The sequence below is a fragment of the Staurois parvus genome, unplaced genomic scaffold (assembly GCF_062004578.1).
Source record: "Staurois parvus isolate SC_StPar_1 unplaced genomic scaffold, SC_StPar_1.0 ptg000831l, whole genome shotgun sequence".
Classification (NCBI taxonomy): Eukaryota; Metazoa; Chordata; class Amphibia; order Anura; family Ranidae; genus Staurois; species Staurois parvus.
Window position 1 is genome coordinate 222228 of NW_028318627.1, and position 17835 is coordinate 240062.

The 17835-nt window shown below is 49.5% G+C and overlaps 1 protein-coding gene across 1 annotated transcript in view; it reads left to right on the forward strand.

Annotated features, from left to right (window-relative positions):
• LOC149443803 (protein mono-ADP-ribosyltransferase PARP15-like) overlaps positions 1-11477 on the forward strand; it is a 148616-nt gene extending 137139 nt beyond the window's left edge. Inside the window, exon 10 of the mRNA XM_089655261.1 lies at positions 8266-11477. Within this exon, the coding sequence (XP_089511387.1) occupies positions 8266-8552 (287 nt within the window). The 3' untranslated portion in view covers positions 8553-11477. The remainder of the gene's footprint in view (positions 1-8265) is intronic.
• Positions 11478-17835: the final 6358 nt, after the last annotated feature.

The following is a 17835-nucleotide window of genomic DNA, read 5'->3' on the forward strand; positions in this document are numbered from 1 at the left end:
ACATACCCCCCAGGCCCTTCTCACTCATCCACTGATTGGTCCTACCTTGAGCATCTTCCGCTCGATGTGCAAGTCGGCCTCCATCTCAGATGCCCCCAACCCTTTAACCTCCCTTTGCTTAAACCCGGACTTCCCTCCGGGTATGCACAAGGCCTTCCTGTCAGAACATTGGCCGTATGACCAGGTGAAAGCGGAACACTTTTTTCATAACGGCCAATTGAAATCCTACTCCTCTTTGGCGAGCACCATGAAAGATCGTACCTTCCCCTTTTGGGCCTACCTTCAAATCAGGCATTTTCTCACATCCTCTGTTCACCGCCACAAATGGACTCGTCCTCTCACCCCCTTTGAATCAATTTGTTCTAAGGCTGAACCCCAGCGGCATCTAATCTCATCCATGTACCTCCTTCTCACCGGTGATGGGAATCCTAACTCGCTCCCCGCTTGCCGAGCTTGGAGGAGAGACCTTGATATAGATTTTTCCTCCTCAGATTGGGACCAAATTTTTACATACTCCCACAAATGTTCGCTGAATGTATCGACCCAAGAAAACGGATACAAGCTAGCTTCCCGTTGGTACATTACCCCTTCTAGAACTCATCGTTTTAACCCTTCTCTACCCAATAATTGTTGGAGATGTGGAGCACCTGATGGGTCCCTTCTCCATATTTGGTGGTCCTGTCCTATCGTCCTGCCCTTCTGGCAGGAAGTCCACCGTATAACCTCGTCAGTGTCCACTTTACCTCTCGATTTCTCCCCGGCCCAATTTCTCCTCCACCATACACCGCTCCCCAAACGTCTATACTTCCGATCGTTAGCTATGCATATGATTAATGCTGCTAGACTCTGTCTTCCTGTGTTTTGGAGATCTACTCAACCCCCCTCAATAAAAGATTGGTTCACTCGTCTGGGAAGAGTTGCAGAGATGGAGGAGTTGATTGCCTGCTCCCAAGATAACCCGACTAAATTCTCCCATACTTGGTCGTGTTGGATTCACTTCCAAACGACCCCCGAATACCAATCCCTCATGGGTCTTTCTACCTGACTCTGAGCCAGACCTGTGGCTTTATATTGCACTATGTATTGTACTGACTCCTCGACCCTTGCTAGGCTGTCGATAATACTTTTCTATTATATCCCTTTCACTGATCAGGTAGTGAGACACTCCTTTTCCCTGGTGCTCGATTGTCTGCTTTATGTCTCTATCCCCTAGGGGATGAGCACACCAGCTCTGTCCTTGGAGCTTCCACCTCTATGACATGTCTATCCATACCGCCCCCCCCCCCCCCCCCCTTAGTCTCCCTCCCCTTTGACCCTTACCCCCCTTCCCCTCTTTTTTTTTTTTTTTTTTTTTTTTTTTTTTTTTTTTCTCTTCTTTGGCTTTCCAGCTTCTCACCATTTTTTATTTTTTCTTTCCTTCCGACTCCTTCCTCATTGTGCCCTGTACCTGCCATTACTGTTTTTGTTGTTATTCACATCTTCTCCACTTCATTTTTTCCCTTTTTCTTTTTCCTCTACACATATGTTTATTCCGCTGTCCATAGGCAACCTAATCTCACACCCGGATTACACTTGCACATGTGCCTCTCCCATTCCACGGAGTTTTTTTCATATGCGTTGGTTACCTTTGAGTGGTACCTTTGCTGCTCCTCCTGGATAACACCGAGCTTTCTATATTTTCGCAACTTTTTCCTTGCACCAGAAGCCCAGCACCTTTAGCTTTATCCCCTTCCCCCCTACTCTGCTCCTCGATGATAAAAGATATCTGGGGGTGCACATAAATGATCCTGCTCGTTTGGTGATATTTTGTATGCTATGTGGTGATTTTGATTGGTGTTTGCCTTCTTTGTTTTTGGCTGTATTCTCGTGTTTTTTTTTTTTTTTTTTTCCAAGTTCAACTTCATTATTGTTACAGGTGACACAAGAGGGCTTTATTATTTTGTTCGCCTGCATATTTCTTTTTGTCTGGCATGTGCGATTTGTGTTTTACCGCGTTTTTCTTTGGCACATTGTATTACGTTGTACAATTTATACCATTTGTATGTTCTGACTTTTTCTCAATAAACTTTGTGGAACAAAAAAAAAGTAGACCTGGAAAGGTGTTACCTGTAACCAAGTGGGACATTACTCCTGTCCAAACCTGAGGGTATCTAGCCCAGCAACAAAAGTGGAAAATGTACCCCCTACTGTGTTTCTTGTTGGAGAAAATGGAGGAGGCCGAGCGGATATCCGGCCACCATTTGCTGCAAGTAACAGCGTTACAGTTGGACTACAAGGTACAGGATCAGAGAATGTCCTAGCTCGTCCAGGATTGAGGAGCTGTGAGGATGTGATCCCAGTGGAGGCCATGGCTGGCACAGGGGGTGGAGGAGCCATCCCTGCTGTGCCTATGGCTTGTGTTTCTTTGAGCCAGGAGTCTGGAAGTCAAGTGGAAGAAGTGGGCAGAGCAGATCCCACTAATGAAGGAGGCAATGTGGATAGCCTGCAGCCAGTTACCGCAGGCAACAATATTTCAGTTGGACTCCGTGACAAGGGACCCGAAAATGTCCTAGCCCTTCCTGGATGGAAGAGTCGTGAGGATGTGGTCCCAAAGAAAGCCACAGTTATCATAGGGGTTGGAGGAATCACCCCTGTACTACCAGCAGCTTGTGTTGCTTTGCCCCAAGGATCCAGAAGCAAAGTGAGAGAAGTAGGAATAGCAGACACCACTAACATACTATCGGGTACTGACCTGGGACGGTTGGTAACCCAGAACAAGTCTAAGTCAACACCCCTGAAGTCTACATTTCCACCCGAGGCCTCGGATTCACGTAATGTACTGTTGAGTGACTCAGTGCACACTGGGAATTCTGGGGAGGGTCAGGGGGTGAAGGACTGTGTACCAGGGCCTGGCTCTAGCGGATGTCTGGAGTCCAGGCCTGGAGAAGAGTTTAAAACCACAGAGGACTCTGCAACTGATAATGTTTTATGTGATGCCAAATGTAATGACATGTGCAAGACAGACCTTCCCTCTGCTGCAGTGGTGACTCAGGGTGCCCACCAGGTGGCCCCGGACCAGTCATTGCCCACTGCTACAGAGGGACTGTCTGTGGAAGGCCCCAATCCAGCTGGGTTGGACCCTTGCGAACCTGGCTCAGAGGGCCTAAGGTGTCCTCAGACTGTTGTCCCCCTGGCACCTGTGGCAGATAGCTCTGAGTCCCCTGGAGCTGTGAGAATTGATAGCAGCCCAGAGGATCTCAGGGGTCTGGCTGATGGACCGCCAGCGGTGGATAGCAGGATGGGGGTGTATGGGCAAAATGAATTTGGTTTTGTACCCATATGTGAAGAAACAGAGTGTTCTTCTGAAGTTCCCGGGGAAAAGGCACATTGTGTTTCAGTAAGTCCTGGTAGAGAACAGTGTTGGGTGCCTCTATCCCCTTGTGGGATGAAGTTTTCTGTTGTCTGCTCCCCTGTCCCCAGAGATACCAGTCATGTCATTTTGGATCCTGGGCTGTGGAGCACAGAGGAGGGACCACAGGGTGAGGGTTTAAATCTGACTCAATCTGACTCTACCCCCTCAGTAGCTGTGGCTGATGGCACCGAGTTTCCAGAGGCTGTTACATCTGATGCCAGCCCAGAGGAACTTGGGTGTGCCGACAGCCGCTCTGTTGAGGACGGGGTAGAAGTGTGTGATGGGGGTCAGAGGACAACCTCTAGTGAAATCCTTTCTCCTGTCATTTTCCCCTCTGTCACCACAGTCGCGGGTACTGCCAGTGCAGACTCATTTCTGTGTGTTGCAGAAGGAAGTCTGCAGGATGTTGGGGCAAATTCAGCCCAATCAGTGTCTTCCACCTCAGCAGCTGACATCACTGAGTCCTTCCAGGCTCATAGGTTTGAGGTTGGCCCGGAGGAGCTCAGGGGTGGTGCTGACAGATGTTCTGCTGAGGAGGACAGAGTAGAAGGGTGTGGGACGGGTCAGAGGATGACCCCGGGTGGAATAAAGTCTTCTGTGGATCTATCCTTTGTCCCCACAGCTATGAGTATCATGATTGAGGACTCATTGCTGTGCACAGCAAAGGGAGGATCACAGGATGATGGGGGAACACTGACCCCCTCTGAATCTGCTTTCTCAGAGGCTGTATCTGACAACCCTGTATTCTCACTGGCTGATAGGTTTGATGTCAGCCTGGAGGAACTCAGGGGTTGTGCTGACCAGTCTCTGGCTGAAGCAGAAAGAGCAGAAGTGTGGGAGACAGGTCCAAGGGTGGAGGTTCTGGTATCCAAGCCATGGAACCATGTCCAGATCACCCAGGAACGACCTTATGTCAGGCTCAGGCATCTAGGTGTGGCAGCCAATGGAGAACCACCAGATGACCCTGGCCAGTGGCTGAAAATGTTGACAGCGCACAATGACAGGTTTGCCAGTACCCGTCCAGTTGATAGTCGGTGGCCAGCAGATGAAATGGATCCGCAGGGGGGGATCTGCTGGCCAGTGGTGACCCAAACCCTTTGGGATCAGTCAGAGAGCTGGGCAGAAGCCCTTCCCCATCGGCAGGGGGACGGGCTGAGCTGTCAGCGGTGTCAAACTTTAGTTGGGAGAACTCCCCCCCCCCGCCCCCCAACCTAGGGAACCTTCCATGTAGACGCGTTAGCCGACCCGTTTAGGCTCAACTATGCATCATGTAGAAGAGGGCAGATGTAATGGTGTTATGGACCAGCCGGTGGTAGCCTCTAGCGTTCCACAGACCAGAATTCCCCAGGGTGCGGAATCTAAGTTCCGACCTGCTTGTTCACCAGAGCCCCTGATGGTGGGGATGGACTTGGAGCAAGCCGAGACCAGGTCGGGGCCCTGGGTGCAACCAGCTGTGGTAGAGGCACCTGTCGGTGGTATGCAGCAGGTGAGAGTCTGATGTGAGGAGGTAGAGTAAGCGAGGTCAGACAGGCCGGGTCGGTAACAGCGGAGCAGGTCGGTACAAAACGGCAGGCAGAAGAATAAACGGGTCACAGTCTGGGTTTGGCAACAGGAGATCAAAAGTGCAGGAGCAGGCAGGAGAATGGTCAGGCAAGCCAGGGGTCAGAGCAGGAAAAGTCAGATCAGGATCAGGCAGGGTCAGCAGCAAAGTAAACTCACATGAACACAAGAAAGACCATACGGCACTTGAGCTTTGCAAGAGCTGGGTGTAAATAGCCCGCCCGACTCCTGACAGGCGCTCCTGGGACCTAGTGCTTGCCCAGCGCCGTCATTGGTGACAGGCGCGCCTGGGTCCTAGTGCCCGCCAGCCTGTACATTTTGTCAGGATTCTACGCATGTGCGGATTCGATCGCTGCAGCGATCTTCCCATTCCCTGACATTTGGACATGTAAAATTTATTGTAACGGACATGTAAGATTTGAGTGGAAATATGGAATCATAGCCATAACAGGTTGAGTAGATGAGATGAGGCCACGCCCTTTCATTACAAAGGTGTGTTCAGGAACAGTCTGGTCATTAGGGATGTATATTGAGCCCCTGGGCAGTAGGGAAATGAATAGACAAACAATGGTCATCCATGGATCTGGGATACAGATGTGTATTATACACAATTACTCCATAGGCCTTACAGACCCAATCATCATTTAGCATCAATTAGCCTTAATCAGTCTAAAGCCCCGCCTCCTGGAGGTGACACCTTTTGTGTGCCAATCAGGTTATCACTTTCTGGGAAAACCAGTTTGGAGTGAATGACAGCAGACAGACTGTCTGCCTGGTGTGGAAAGCTCTATAGATAATATTCACATCAAAGAAGTATGTTTCATCTCTCATAAAATCTGAGTTGCAGAGATATGAACATACTCCCTTCTTGTAGGCCATTCTGTGCGCTGCATTTGCATATGAAAATCATATTTGTGGCTTGGGGAGAAAGCCAGGAAAATGCATGGAATGGTTAAGTGGCGTTGCATTGCGACAGTCGGATGGTGTTTGGTACTGTTGCGATCGGGCTGACGCGCTGGTGTCGGAAATCCAATCCCCGACTTGGTGTTCAGGCCAGTCTTGGCCCAATTGAACTTGGGCAGGTCCATACACAGTACCTCTTGTGGGCAGGTCAGGACCACCTCCCCCAGGGTCAATTGGCCGAAGACTAATATGTCCAAATCCCAATAAATTGAGCACACGGGCATTTGGACATTGGTGATCCGTACGGAGCTGGTTCGATTGACCAATGGTTAGCTAAGTTTCTGGCTTGCTCCAGTTGCAGGGTAAAGTTTTATTCTGTCTTTTTATTCCCTTTTAATTTTATTGTAATTAGTTGCTGTGGGCGTGGCGTGGCGTGTGGGGGACCCATGCAGGGTGATCCTTGACAAGGAGTGGCACCTGGTGTGGTCTCCTGCTGCTGTAGCCCATCTGCTTCAAGGTTGGATGTGTTGTGCGTTCAGAGATGGCATACCTTGGTTGTAACGAGGGGTTATTGGAGTTCCTGTTGCCTTTCTATCATCTGGAACCAGTCTGCCCATTCTCCTCTGACATCAACAAAGCATTTTCCTCCGCAAAACTGCCGCTCACTGGATATTTTCTCTTTTTTGGACCATTCTCTGGAACGTCTAGAGATGGTTGTGCGGGAAAATCCCAGTATTATTATTATTATACAGGATTTATATAGCGCCAACAGTTAGCGCAACGCTTTACAAAATGAAGGCAGACAGTACAGTTACAATACAATGTGGTACAAGAGGAAACAGAGGGCCCGGCTCGTTAGAGCTTACAATCTAGGAGATCACCAGTTTTTGAAATACTCAGATCAACCCGTCTGGCACCAACAACCATGCCACATTCAAAGTAATTTAAATCCCCTTTTGTCCGCACTCTGATATTCTGATTTTCCCACACAACCATCTCTAGGTTTTACAGAGAATGGTCTGAAAAAAAGAAAATATCCAGTGAGCGGCAGTTGTGTGGAGGACAATGCCTTCTTGAGGTCAGAGGAGAACGGGCAGACTGGTTCCAGATGATAGAAAGGCAACAGTAACTCCAATAACCCCTCGTTACACCCAAGGTGTGCAGAATACCATCTTTGAATGCACAACATGTCCAGCCTTGAAGCAGATGGGCTACAGCAGCAGAAGACCACACAGGGTGCCACTCCTGTCAGCTAAGAACAGGAAACAGAGGCTACAATTTGCACAGGATCACCAGCATTGGACAATAGAAGATTGGCAAAACATTGCCTGGTCTGATGAGTCTGGATTTCAGCTGCAACATTCAGATTGTAGGGTCAGAATTTTGCGTAAACAACATGAAAGCATGGATCCATCCTGCCTTGTATCAACGGTTCAGGCTGGTGGTGGTGGTGTCATGGTGTGGGGGATCCATCCTGCCTTGTATCAATGGTTCAGGCTGGTGGTGGTGGTGTCATGGTGTGGGGGATCCATCCTGCCTTGTATCAACGGTTCAGGCTGGTGGTGGTGGTGTCATGGTGTGGTGGATCCATCCTGCCTTGTATCAACGGTTCAGGCTGGTGCTGGTGGTGTCATGGTGTGGGGGAGATTTTCTTGGCACTAGCAAGGTGTGCCTAATAAAGTGTCTTTTGATATGCAGCCTGCTCATTGGTTAAGGGTTTTATCTGGTATCCAATTTGAGCCCATATTCCTTCAACTAAAAGTCTTAAACCCCGAGGAAGGAGCCATCTGAACCTCTAAAATATGTTGGCCTTTCCTTAGGACTCTGCAACTCATAAACTCTGTCTGGACTATCATGTTCCTGTTCTATTTTCTTTCTAATTGAAGACTGTACTGCATGGTCCTAGCCTGTGGCTACAGTGCTGCCTGGATCTAATAAGGACTCCTACAACCAACACCTACCTATAAGAGTCCTGGACGTTAGAACCTCATTATTCTAGCAGATATGACACATCAGAGTCTGTAACACTTCCCCACTACATCCAGAACTAAGCTGGGTTTTAATGTCTCATCTATCAGGACTTACCATTGAGTGCAGTACAGTATGGCTTCCTTGTCACATCCTGTGTGTTATGAGGTGTATCTTGGGGCCCATTCACATCACATCCATAGTATTCCTTAACACAGGCCCAATGCTATAATGTACTGAAATCTATTGTTTCCAGTTGGGCCAGTTCACACCAGTGTGCTGTTCTGATGTGTGCCGGGTGAAATTGCACCAACTACATTTAAACACAGTGAAACATGGCGTGATTCCATAATTTACTCGCACCTCCAGACCTTCTCTCCTGCTGCACCTCTCCTCTGGAACTCTCCCATATTAATCTGTGACGTGTCTTTCTTTTCAAACAGCTACTCGTTATGGACATGGAACTTATTTTGCAGTAAATGCAAGTTACTCTGCTGATGAAAAATATTCCTCATCTGATGGAAATGGACAGAAGCACATGTACCTGGCCCGCGTTCTCACCGGACACTACTGTGTTGGAAGCCGTGGGATGAAAGCACCTCCAGCCAAAAATACAGGCTACGCCACCGACCTGTATGACAGCGTGACGGATGACGTCCAGAACCCTGCAATGTTTGTGATATTTAATGACATCCAGGCCTACCCCGAATATCACATCATCTTCCAGTGATGACCTATGACTGTGCCCGAGGAACGCACAAATCTCCGCCCATTTACACTCGCTGCAACTTTAACACACATTAAAGCGCCTACAGCTTCAACAGGCTTTTGTGATGCTTTAATGGAGCATGGCAAATGCCCTGTGTGTGTTGATTTTCTATTTGTTTGAAATGGGCCCAGTAGAACCATGGCTCTGTAGTACCCCCACTCAGTAGATCCCCAGCTCATTAGTACCCTTGTTCATCAAGTCCCTAGCTTATTAGTGCCTTTATTCTGCAGATCCCCTGCTCAGTAGTAGCCCCCATCTCTGCAGATCCCCCACTCACTAGTACCCCCAGCTCTGCTAATCCCCCACTCACTAGTAACCTCTAGCTCTGCTGATCCCCCACTCAGTAGTAACCTCCAGCTCTCCTGATCCCCCGCTCACTAGTACCCCCAGCTCTGCTGATCCCCCACTCAGTAATAACCCCCAGCTCTGCTGATCCCCCACTCAGTAGTAACCCCCAGCTCTGCTGATCCCCCACTCAGTAGTAACCTCCAGCTCTGCTGATCCTCCACTCAGTAGTAACCTCCAGCTCTGCTGATCCTCCACTCAGTAGTAGCCCCCAGCTCTGCTGATCCCCCACTCAGTAGTAGCCCCAGCTCTGCTGATCCCCCACTCAGTAGTAACCTCCAGCTCTGCTGATCCCCCACTCAGTAGTAACCTCCAGCTCTGCTGATCCCCCACTCAGTAGTAACCTCCAGCTCTGCTGATCCCCCACTCAGTAGTAACCTCCAGCTCTGCTGATCCCCCACTCAGTAGTAACCTCCAGCTCTGCTGATCCCCCACTCAGTAGTAACCTCCAGCTCTGCTGATCCCCCACTCAGTAGTAACCTCCAGCTCTGCTGATCCCCCACTCAGTAGTATCCCCCAGCTCTGCTGATCCCCCACTCAGTAGTAACCTCCAGCTCTGCTGATCCCCCACTCAGTAGTAACCTCCAGCTCTGCTGATCCTCCACTCAGTAGTAACCTCCATCTCTCCTGATTCTCTGGTTTACTGATCTTCCTCTCTCTCTTGTCCCAACTCCGCTATATTGCTCAGTCCTGTCTCTCTGGTCCCCGCTCACCTTCTGCTATTGCGTTTCTATGTAGCACACATGTGCCTTCTGCTAGTTGCTGTGCTCTGGTCCGGACCCAACTCACCTTCCTGCTGCTCCACGCAGCACACCAGATGTGGCGTCTGCACCAGACACTCCCAGAATATATCCACAGGAAACTGAAGTGACTGCTGATGACGTCTTTCCAGTTTGCTTGTTGGTTTCCCAGTGCATCCTGGGATATCTCATACCTCCAATACTCCAAAGCAAGGCAAAGCTGACTCTGAATAAAAGCCTCTGAAAAGCTGCAGGTGCTGTAAGTGAATGTTGTCATAGACTTCTAGGGAGGCATTGGAGATGCTACGAAGCACCAAGAAAGCGACATGGGGGATCATTTTTGAAGTAAAGCAAAGCAAGCACAATTGTGAACAGGAAAGTAAGGTAACCATTTTATTTAGCCTAGTGGGCTTTGATTGGCATTCAGAGTGCTTTAAAAAAGTGTGTCCAATGCCACATGAAGCAAGTGTAAACGAGGCCTTAGTGCCCCTCGGTCTGATCGGGATATAATATTGTCAGAGTGTGGCGTCATCACTTATCTACAGCTGCCATAAAACACTGATAAATAATTCCAGAGGAAACAAGCACACAGGAACTCCATCGTGAAGGACCAGAGAGTGACGAGGAGGTGGAGGTCCTAGCCTCCCATCGTCTATATTCTCTGGGATCTCCATGGCTTGTTGCTCCACAACTCCTCATGTGCTGCACTCATTCTCGGGGACTCTTATCTTCACTCACTGAGCCTCAGATGGGGAAAAGCCGGCTGCTTCTGGCTGGGGAGGTGGAAGGTGGTGGAGTGGAAGACAAATTTGGCCCCTATGGCATCACCAGTTGCACATTTCCAATAATAGTGTATTATAGGTGACATGGTGGATCAGCAGAACTTCATCCTCCATTTGACACCATGTAACTACACAGAACCAACTCCATGTTGTCAATAATATTGGGAAAGACTGCATGGGGGAGCCATGATGGTCCGTCTGTCTTCCATAGAATAGTTATGGTTGAGGTTGTCCCAGAAAATCCAAGCAATATCAGTGATGAGATGGTTCACCAATGGACGGTTACAACACATAAAATTATTATTTGATTATAGTTTTCTCCTCCATGTATCTGGTCTACTGAGATATATCCATCCTCCAAGCTGCAGATACTACACTTCTTTGTTCTGCCCTCCTCTTTATTCTCTTTAGACTGTAAGCTCTTTGGTGCAAAACTCACTTTAGACACAAATACCGTACATAGACAGTACCACATTACTTGCAGTGTGAAAAAAGGGATCTGTGTCATTGAAGTAATATTTTGTTGGAATCTCAGGGCAGAATAGCAAAGTGTTGAAGTGCAATTATTGTATGTGACCTTTAGGATGAACCTCACCACAGCGCACGTGTTTTCCTGCATTGAGAGTTATTGCAGCAGGTTGTGTTGGCCATTTATAACGGTTGCGCTCCAACACAATATACACTACATGTTGCGTCAGGCGTTGCATTCTAAAGGATTGTTGAGGTGTGAATAAGAGTAGTGCCTTACCTCATGTGTTGTGTGGATGAGGCCACAGAAACAATATGAAGTCCCCACACTGACAGACATCTAATCTATAAAACTCTCGATGGGAAAAAATGGAATCAGCTCATAGGAATCAAATTCCAACTTTCACTCTCCAAGGATCATTCTTCAGGGCAGGTCTGAATGTGATTGGTTGCCATGAGTTGTCTGAAATGGATCTTCCCATATATGATACCTCAGTCTGCTACAATGTAACAAGATAAATGTGAATGAATAAAATGTTACTATCAATAAATGGTGTATTCCATGCTGTTCATACTCACTCAGTCACTATGGGACTAGGTTTCTGTATTCTGCCAAAAACCTGGTTGATCCTGCTGCTCTCTGTCTCCCCCTCCTGTCTATGTCCCCAATGCAGTTGGGGATTTTGCAGAGCAGTGTTGGCAGCTACTGCACATGCTCAGTTTTCATTCAGTTTCTGTGCTGAGCATTTCCCTCTCTGTCACATCTGAGCAGCCCATGTGACTATAGAGTCACACATGTGGGCGTATACACAGTGGTAAATGAAAGCCCGCTCCCTCCCTCCTCCTCCATGCCCACTAACCAGCTACACACAATGGTGACACGATATTACATGTAGATTGATGGAGGCTTCTCCTCCCTGTTATTCTAAAACATAGGCTGGAGGGGTGTGACAGCGCCTGTGACTGATTGGCTGTGCGGGGGGGGGGCTGTCAGGACAAGTCTGATCATTGGAGGAGAGCAGGCTGAGTTCCCAGCACAGCTAGAGAGCTGACCACGCTGTTCTCTCATCCCTAATGTGGTCAGTTTTTAATAGAATAGCAGAGGGACTGGTAGAACACCGAGGATTTCACACAAAGGAAGCGATACAGAGAGGAGAGGAGACTTTGCCATATCAGTCTATGGTACAGCCGGCACAGATCAGGGAGAGGGAATGTTGGGTCTACATAATCTTTAACCATTTCAATACCGGACAGTTCCACCCCCGACCTGCCCAGGCCAGTTTTCAGCTTTCAGCGCTGTCGCACTTTGACAATTGTGCGGTCATGCAACATTATACCCAAATTACATTTTCTAATTGTTTTCACACAAATAGAGCTGACGGCCGATCTCATTTCTTGAGGCCAAATAAAGATCAGGACAGTACAAATCCCTCCAAATGTCAGGACAGTACAGATATCCCCCTCAAATGCCAGGACAGTACAAATCCCTCCAAACGTCAGGACAGTACAAATACCCCCCAAATGTCAGGATGGTACAAATCCCCCCCAAACGTCAGGACAGTACAAATACCCCCCAAATGCGAGGACATTACAAATCCCCTCCAAAGGTCAGGACAGTACAGATATCCCCCTCAAATGCCAGGACAGTACAAATCCCCCCATTTGTCAGGATGGTACAAATACCCCCCAAATGTCAGGATGGTACAGATATCCCCCCCAAATATCAGGACAGTAGAAATCCCCCCCTCCACAAAGGCCAGGACAGTACAAATCCCCCCCAAAGGTCAGGACAGTACAAACCCCCCCAAATGTCAGGACGGTACAAAGCCCCCCAAATGTCAAGTACTAATCCCCCCAAATATCAAGAATTTACAGATAGCCCCCAAATGTTAGGACAATACAAATCCCCTCGTATGTCAAGATGGTGCAAATCCCCCCAAATGTCAGGACAGTACAAATCCCCCCCAAAGGTCAGGATGGTACAGATACCCCCCAAATGCGAGGACATTACAAATCCCCTCCAAAGGTCAGGACAGTACAGATATCCCCCCAAATGTCAGGACAGTACAAATCCCCCCATATGTCAGGATGGTACAAATCTCCCCAAATGTCAAGACTGTACAGATAGCCCCCAAATGTCAGGATGGTGCAAATCCCCCCAAATGTCAAGATGGTACAAATCCCCCCCCAAAGGTCAGGATGGTACAGATATCCCCCCAAATCTCAGGACAGTACAAATCCCCCTAAAGTCAGGACAGTACAAATCCCCCCAGATGTCAGGCTGTACAAATACCCCCCAAATGTCAGGACAATACAAATCCCCCCCAAAGGTCAGGACAGTACAAATCCCCCCCAAAGGTCAGGACAGTACAAATACCCCCACAAAGGTCAGGACAGTACAAATACCCCCCAAAGGTCAGGATGGTACAGATATCCCCCCCAAATGTCAGGACAATACAAATCCCCCCTAAAGTCAGGACAGTACAAATCCCCCCCCCCCAAATGTCAGGACAGTACAAATCACCCCAAATGTCAGGATAGGACAAATATCCCCCAAAATGACCCCTTTTTGGAAAGTAGACAGTTTTTCTCAATTTTTAAAATATTTTTAAGAGTACAGTACTGATAACACAGAGGTCCTACTGCCCCCCTCCTGTCCCACTGCCCCCCTCCTGTCCCACTGCCTTCCACCTGTCCCACTGCCCCTCTCCTGTCCCACTGCCCCCCTCCTGTCCCGCTGCCTCCCACCTGTCCCACTGCCCCCTCCTGTCCCACTGCCTCCCACCTGTCCCGCTGCCCCCTCCTGTCCCACTGCCCCCCTCCTGTCCCACTGCCTCCACCTGTCCCACTGCCCCCCCTCCTGTCCCACTGGCCCCCTTCCTGTCTCACTGCCTCCCACCTGTCCCACTGCCCCTCTCCTGTCCCGCTGCCCCCCATCCTGTATCACTGCCTCCCACCTGTCCCACTGCCCCCCTCCTGTCCCACTGCCCCCCTCCTGTCCCACTGCCTCCCACCTGTCCCACTGCCCCCCTCCTGTCCTACTGCCCCCCTCCTGTCCCACTGCCTCCTCCTGTCCCACTGCCCCCCTCCTGTCCCACTGCCTCCTCCTGTCCCACTGCCCCCCTCCTGTCCCACAGCCTCCCACCTGTCCCACTGCCCCCCTCCTGTCCCACTGCCTCCTCCTGTCCCACTGCCCCCCTCCTGTCCCACAGCCTCCCACCTGTCCCACTGACCCCCTCCTGTCCCACCGGCTCCTCCTGTCCCACCGGCCCCCCTCCTGTCCCACTGCCGCCCTCCTGTCCAACTGCCCCCCTCCTGTCCCACAGCCTCCCACCTGTCCCACTGACCCCCTCCTGTCCCACCTGCTCCTCCTGTCCCACTGCCCCCCTCCTGTCCCACTGCCGCCCTCCTGTCCCACTGCCTCCCACCTGTCCCACTGCCCCCCTCCTGTCCCACTGCCCCCTCCTGTCCCACTGCCTCCCTCCTGTCCCACTGCCTCCACCTGTCCCACTGCCCCCTCCTGTCCCACTGCCTCCACCTGTCCCACTGCCCCCTCCTGTCCCACTGCCTCCCACATGTCCCGCTTCCCCCACCCATGCCACTGGCCGCCTGTCATGCTACTCCCCTTTCTTCCTGCTGCCCCCTACCTGTTCCATTGCTCATCTCCTGTCCTGCTGCCCCCCTCTCGCATTGGAAGCAGAAGGGGGTAGGACAAATTTATATGGGGGAGAGGGGGGTAATTTATTGTAGTCTTGCGTAGGGCAGCACAAAGCCAAAATACCCCGCTGGCACACAGGTGGGGGTTTCCACTGATCTGATTGGTTGGACCACCTACAAGTTTTATTGAAAAATGCATCTTTGTTTCATAATAAAAGTCAATAGAAGTGAATAGTCATTAAATGAGAAGAAAACGGTTTTCACTGCAATCCAGCTCACCTCCAATCTAGAGATGTCCTCCTCGGGGCCGGATCTAGCCTGTCTGATGTGGGGGAGCAGTACAAAAATGCCAGGATGGTGCAGACCCCCCTTGTCTTGGTTCCTGATTGGGGGGATGGAGGGAGGAGCTCAGCAGGCCAGGCACCAAGTCCATTGGAGGGGGTACAACTGCAATCATGGTGGGGGAGGGGGGTCCCTCTAGATCTGGCCAGGGGGCTCCCCCTAGATCTGCCAATGTTCCACAGTACATTGTTCTGCAACTAGATGTCCTCAGTCTGATGTCATGCATCATTCAAACTGCTTCTTATGAGCCCAAGTTGTCCTGAACCCACCCCCAGCCTGTCACTTTGCTCTCTCCTCCTATCAGCATGCTTATTGTCATCACTTGAACTGTTTATCTCCGTCTCCCAGTCTGAGCTCTGCTGTACAGGGACCGTAAGCGGCTGATACCGGCTCACATTCAGGTACTTACAGTGCTTGTCTGAGAACAAATATCTTTCATGATCTGTTACTGATTACAGATCTGCAGTTTATGTCTCTTATCTCTGCTTAGAGCTTAGCCCCGGTCAGCTTGTCATGTGATCTGACAAATCACTAAATCGCAGGACACGTTGCGCCATATATTTCGCAATGGAACCGTTGTCATTGGTGCAACTCCTGCGCTACTTTTGGCTATTTTAGGGGCGACTTGCATAGACCTCTGTGCATGAAGTGGCATCTGTGCATGAAGTCACATCTGTGCATGAAGTCACATCTGTGCATGAAGAGTCATCTGTGCATGAAGTCACATCTGTGCATGAAGAGTCATCTGTGCATGAAGTGGCATCTGTGTATGAAGTCACATCTGTGCATGAAGAGTCATCTGTGCATGAAGCGGCATCTGTGCATGAAGCGGCATCTGTGCATGAAGTGGCATCTGTGCATGAAGAGTCATCTGTGCATGAAGCGGCATCTGTGCATGAAGTCACACCTGTGCATGAAGTCACACCTGTGCATGAAGTCACACCTGTGCATGAAGAGTCATCTGTGCATGAAGTTACATCTGTGCATGAAGAGTCATCTGTGCATGAAGTCACATCTGTGCATGAAGAGTCATCTGTGCATGAAGTCACACCTGTGTATGAAGCGGCATCTGTGCATGAAGTCTCATCTGTGGATGAAGAGTCATCTGTGCATGAAGTCACATCTGTGCATGAAGTCACATCTGTGGATGAAGTGGCATCTGTGCATGAAGTCACATCTGTGGATGAAGTGGCATCTGTGCATGAAGTCACATCTGTGCATGAAGTCACATCTGTGCATGAAGCGTCTCATCTGTGCATGAAGTCCCATCTGTGGATGAAGCGGCACCTGTGCATGAAGTCACATCTGTGCATGAAGCGGCACCTGTGCATGAAGCGGCATCTGTGCCTGAAGTCACATCTGTGCATGAAGTCACATCTGTGCATGAAGTCGCACCTGTGTATGAAGTCACATCTGTACATGAAGAGGCACCTGTGCATGAAGACACATCTGTGTATGAAGTCACATCTGTGTATGAAGTCACATCTGTGCATGAAGTCCCATCTGTGCATGAAGAGTCATCTGTGCATGAAGTCACATCTGTGCATGAAGCGGCACCTGTGCATGAAGTCACATCTGTGCATGAAGTTACATCTGTGCATGAAGTCACATCTGTGCATGAAGTCGCATCTGTGCATGAAGTCACATCTGTGCATGAAGTCGCATCTGTGCATGAAGTCGCATCTGTGCATGAAGTCCCATCTGTGCATGAAGCGGCACTGACATGAAATTTTGCAAGTGAAGTCTCACAATTTCAAAAATCATTGTGAACGCGAGCTTAGTGTCAGCACGGTATATGGAGACACGACCCAACCTGTGTCCCCCACACGCCACGCCCACAGCGACTAGCTAACCGGGACTCGCACGTGCGGCCTTGACTTGGGGTAAGAGGGAATAAAGGGGACTTAACTTTGAATATATAGAACCGTATATAAGATCAGCCGTGATACCTTTTCACAGCCCGCACTACCTCTGCCCACCACCAGATGGAGACTCCACTCCAATCCAGTTGGTCGACCACACACTGGCAGATACAAATCTTATATACAATCTGGTGCACTGATTAGAGTTGAGGATCAGTTTAGTAATTACACCCTTCTAGAGTCCCTCCAGCTATCCTACAGCTAGAACCGCGGTGTTATCACCCTTCCACTGTCCACACCCCCCCCACACCAGATACACCACAAAAGCTAGCCTGCCACCACCCAACAGTTTATCCGCAGAACGGTCTGCTGGGACACCCCACACACACAGATCTCCGTCTGGCAGATCTGTTACTTTTTACAATCTGTGTGCAATCTGCCCACACGCAGTGCAATTGCATACAGATTGGCAATGAGCTTGACCGAGCGTATAAAGGCACTAAAATACAATCCAATCTCTCCAATCCAAGCTCTCCAATCTAATCTCTCCGAAGATATGAGCCCGAGCTTAAATACACAGAAGTCACTAATTAATTTTAAGATTTAATTTCCCAAAGTGGGCGGAGCATAAAATATGTACAAAATATAAAATGTTACAGACAATACAAGAAGACACACAAATGACTATTCACTATAAAATAAAAGGGAATTAAAGACAGAAGTAAAACTTTATCGAGATTTACTCTGCGACTGGAGCAAGTCAGAGAATCAGCAATCCGTTAGTCGGTCGAACCAGCTCCATACGAATCACAAATGTCCCAATGTCCGTGTACCCAATTTATTGGGATATGGACGTAGGCAGGACATTAGTCCTTGGCCAATTGACCCTGGGGGGGTGGTCCTGACGTGCCCACAGGAGGTTCTGTGTGCTGACCGGCCCAAGTTCAGTCGGGCCAAGACTGGTTTGAACACCAAGTTGGGAATTGGATTTCCGACACCAGCGCATCAGCCCGATCACGACAGTACCAAACACCATTCGACTGTCACC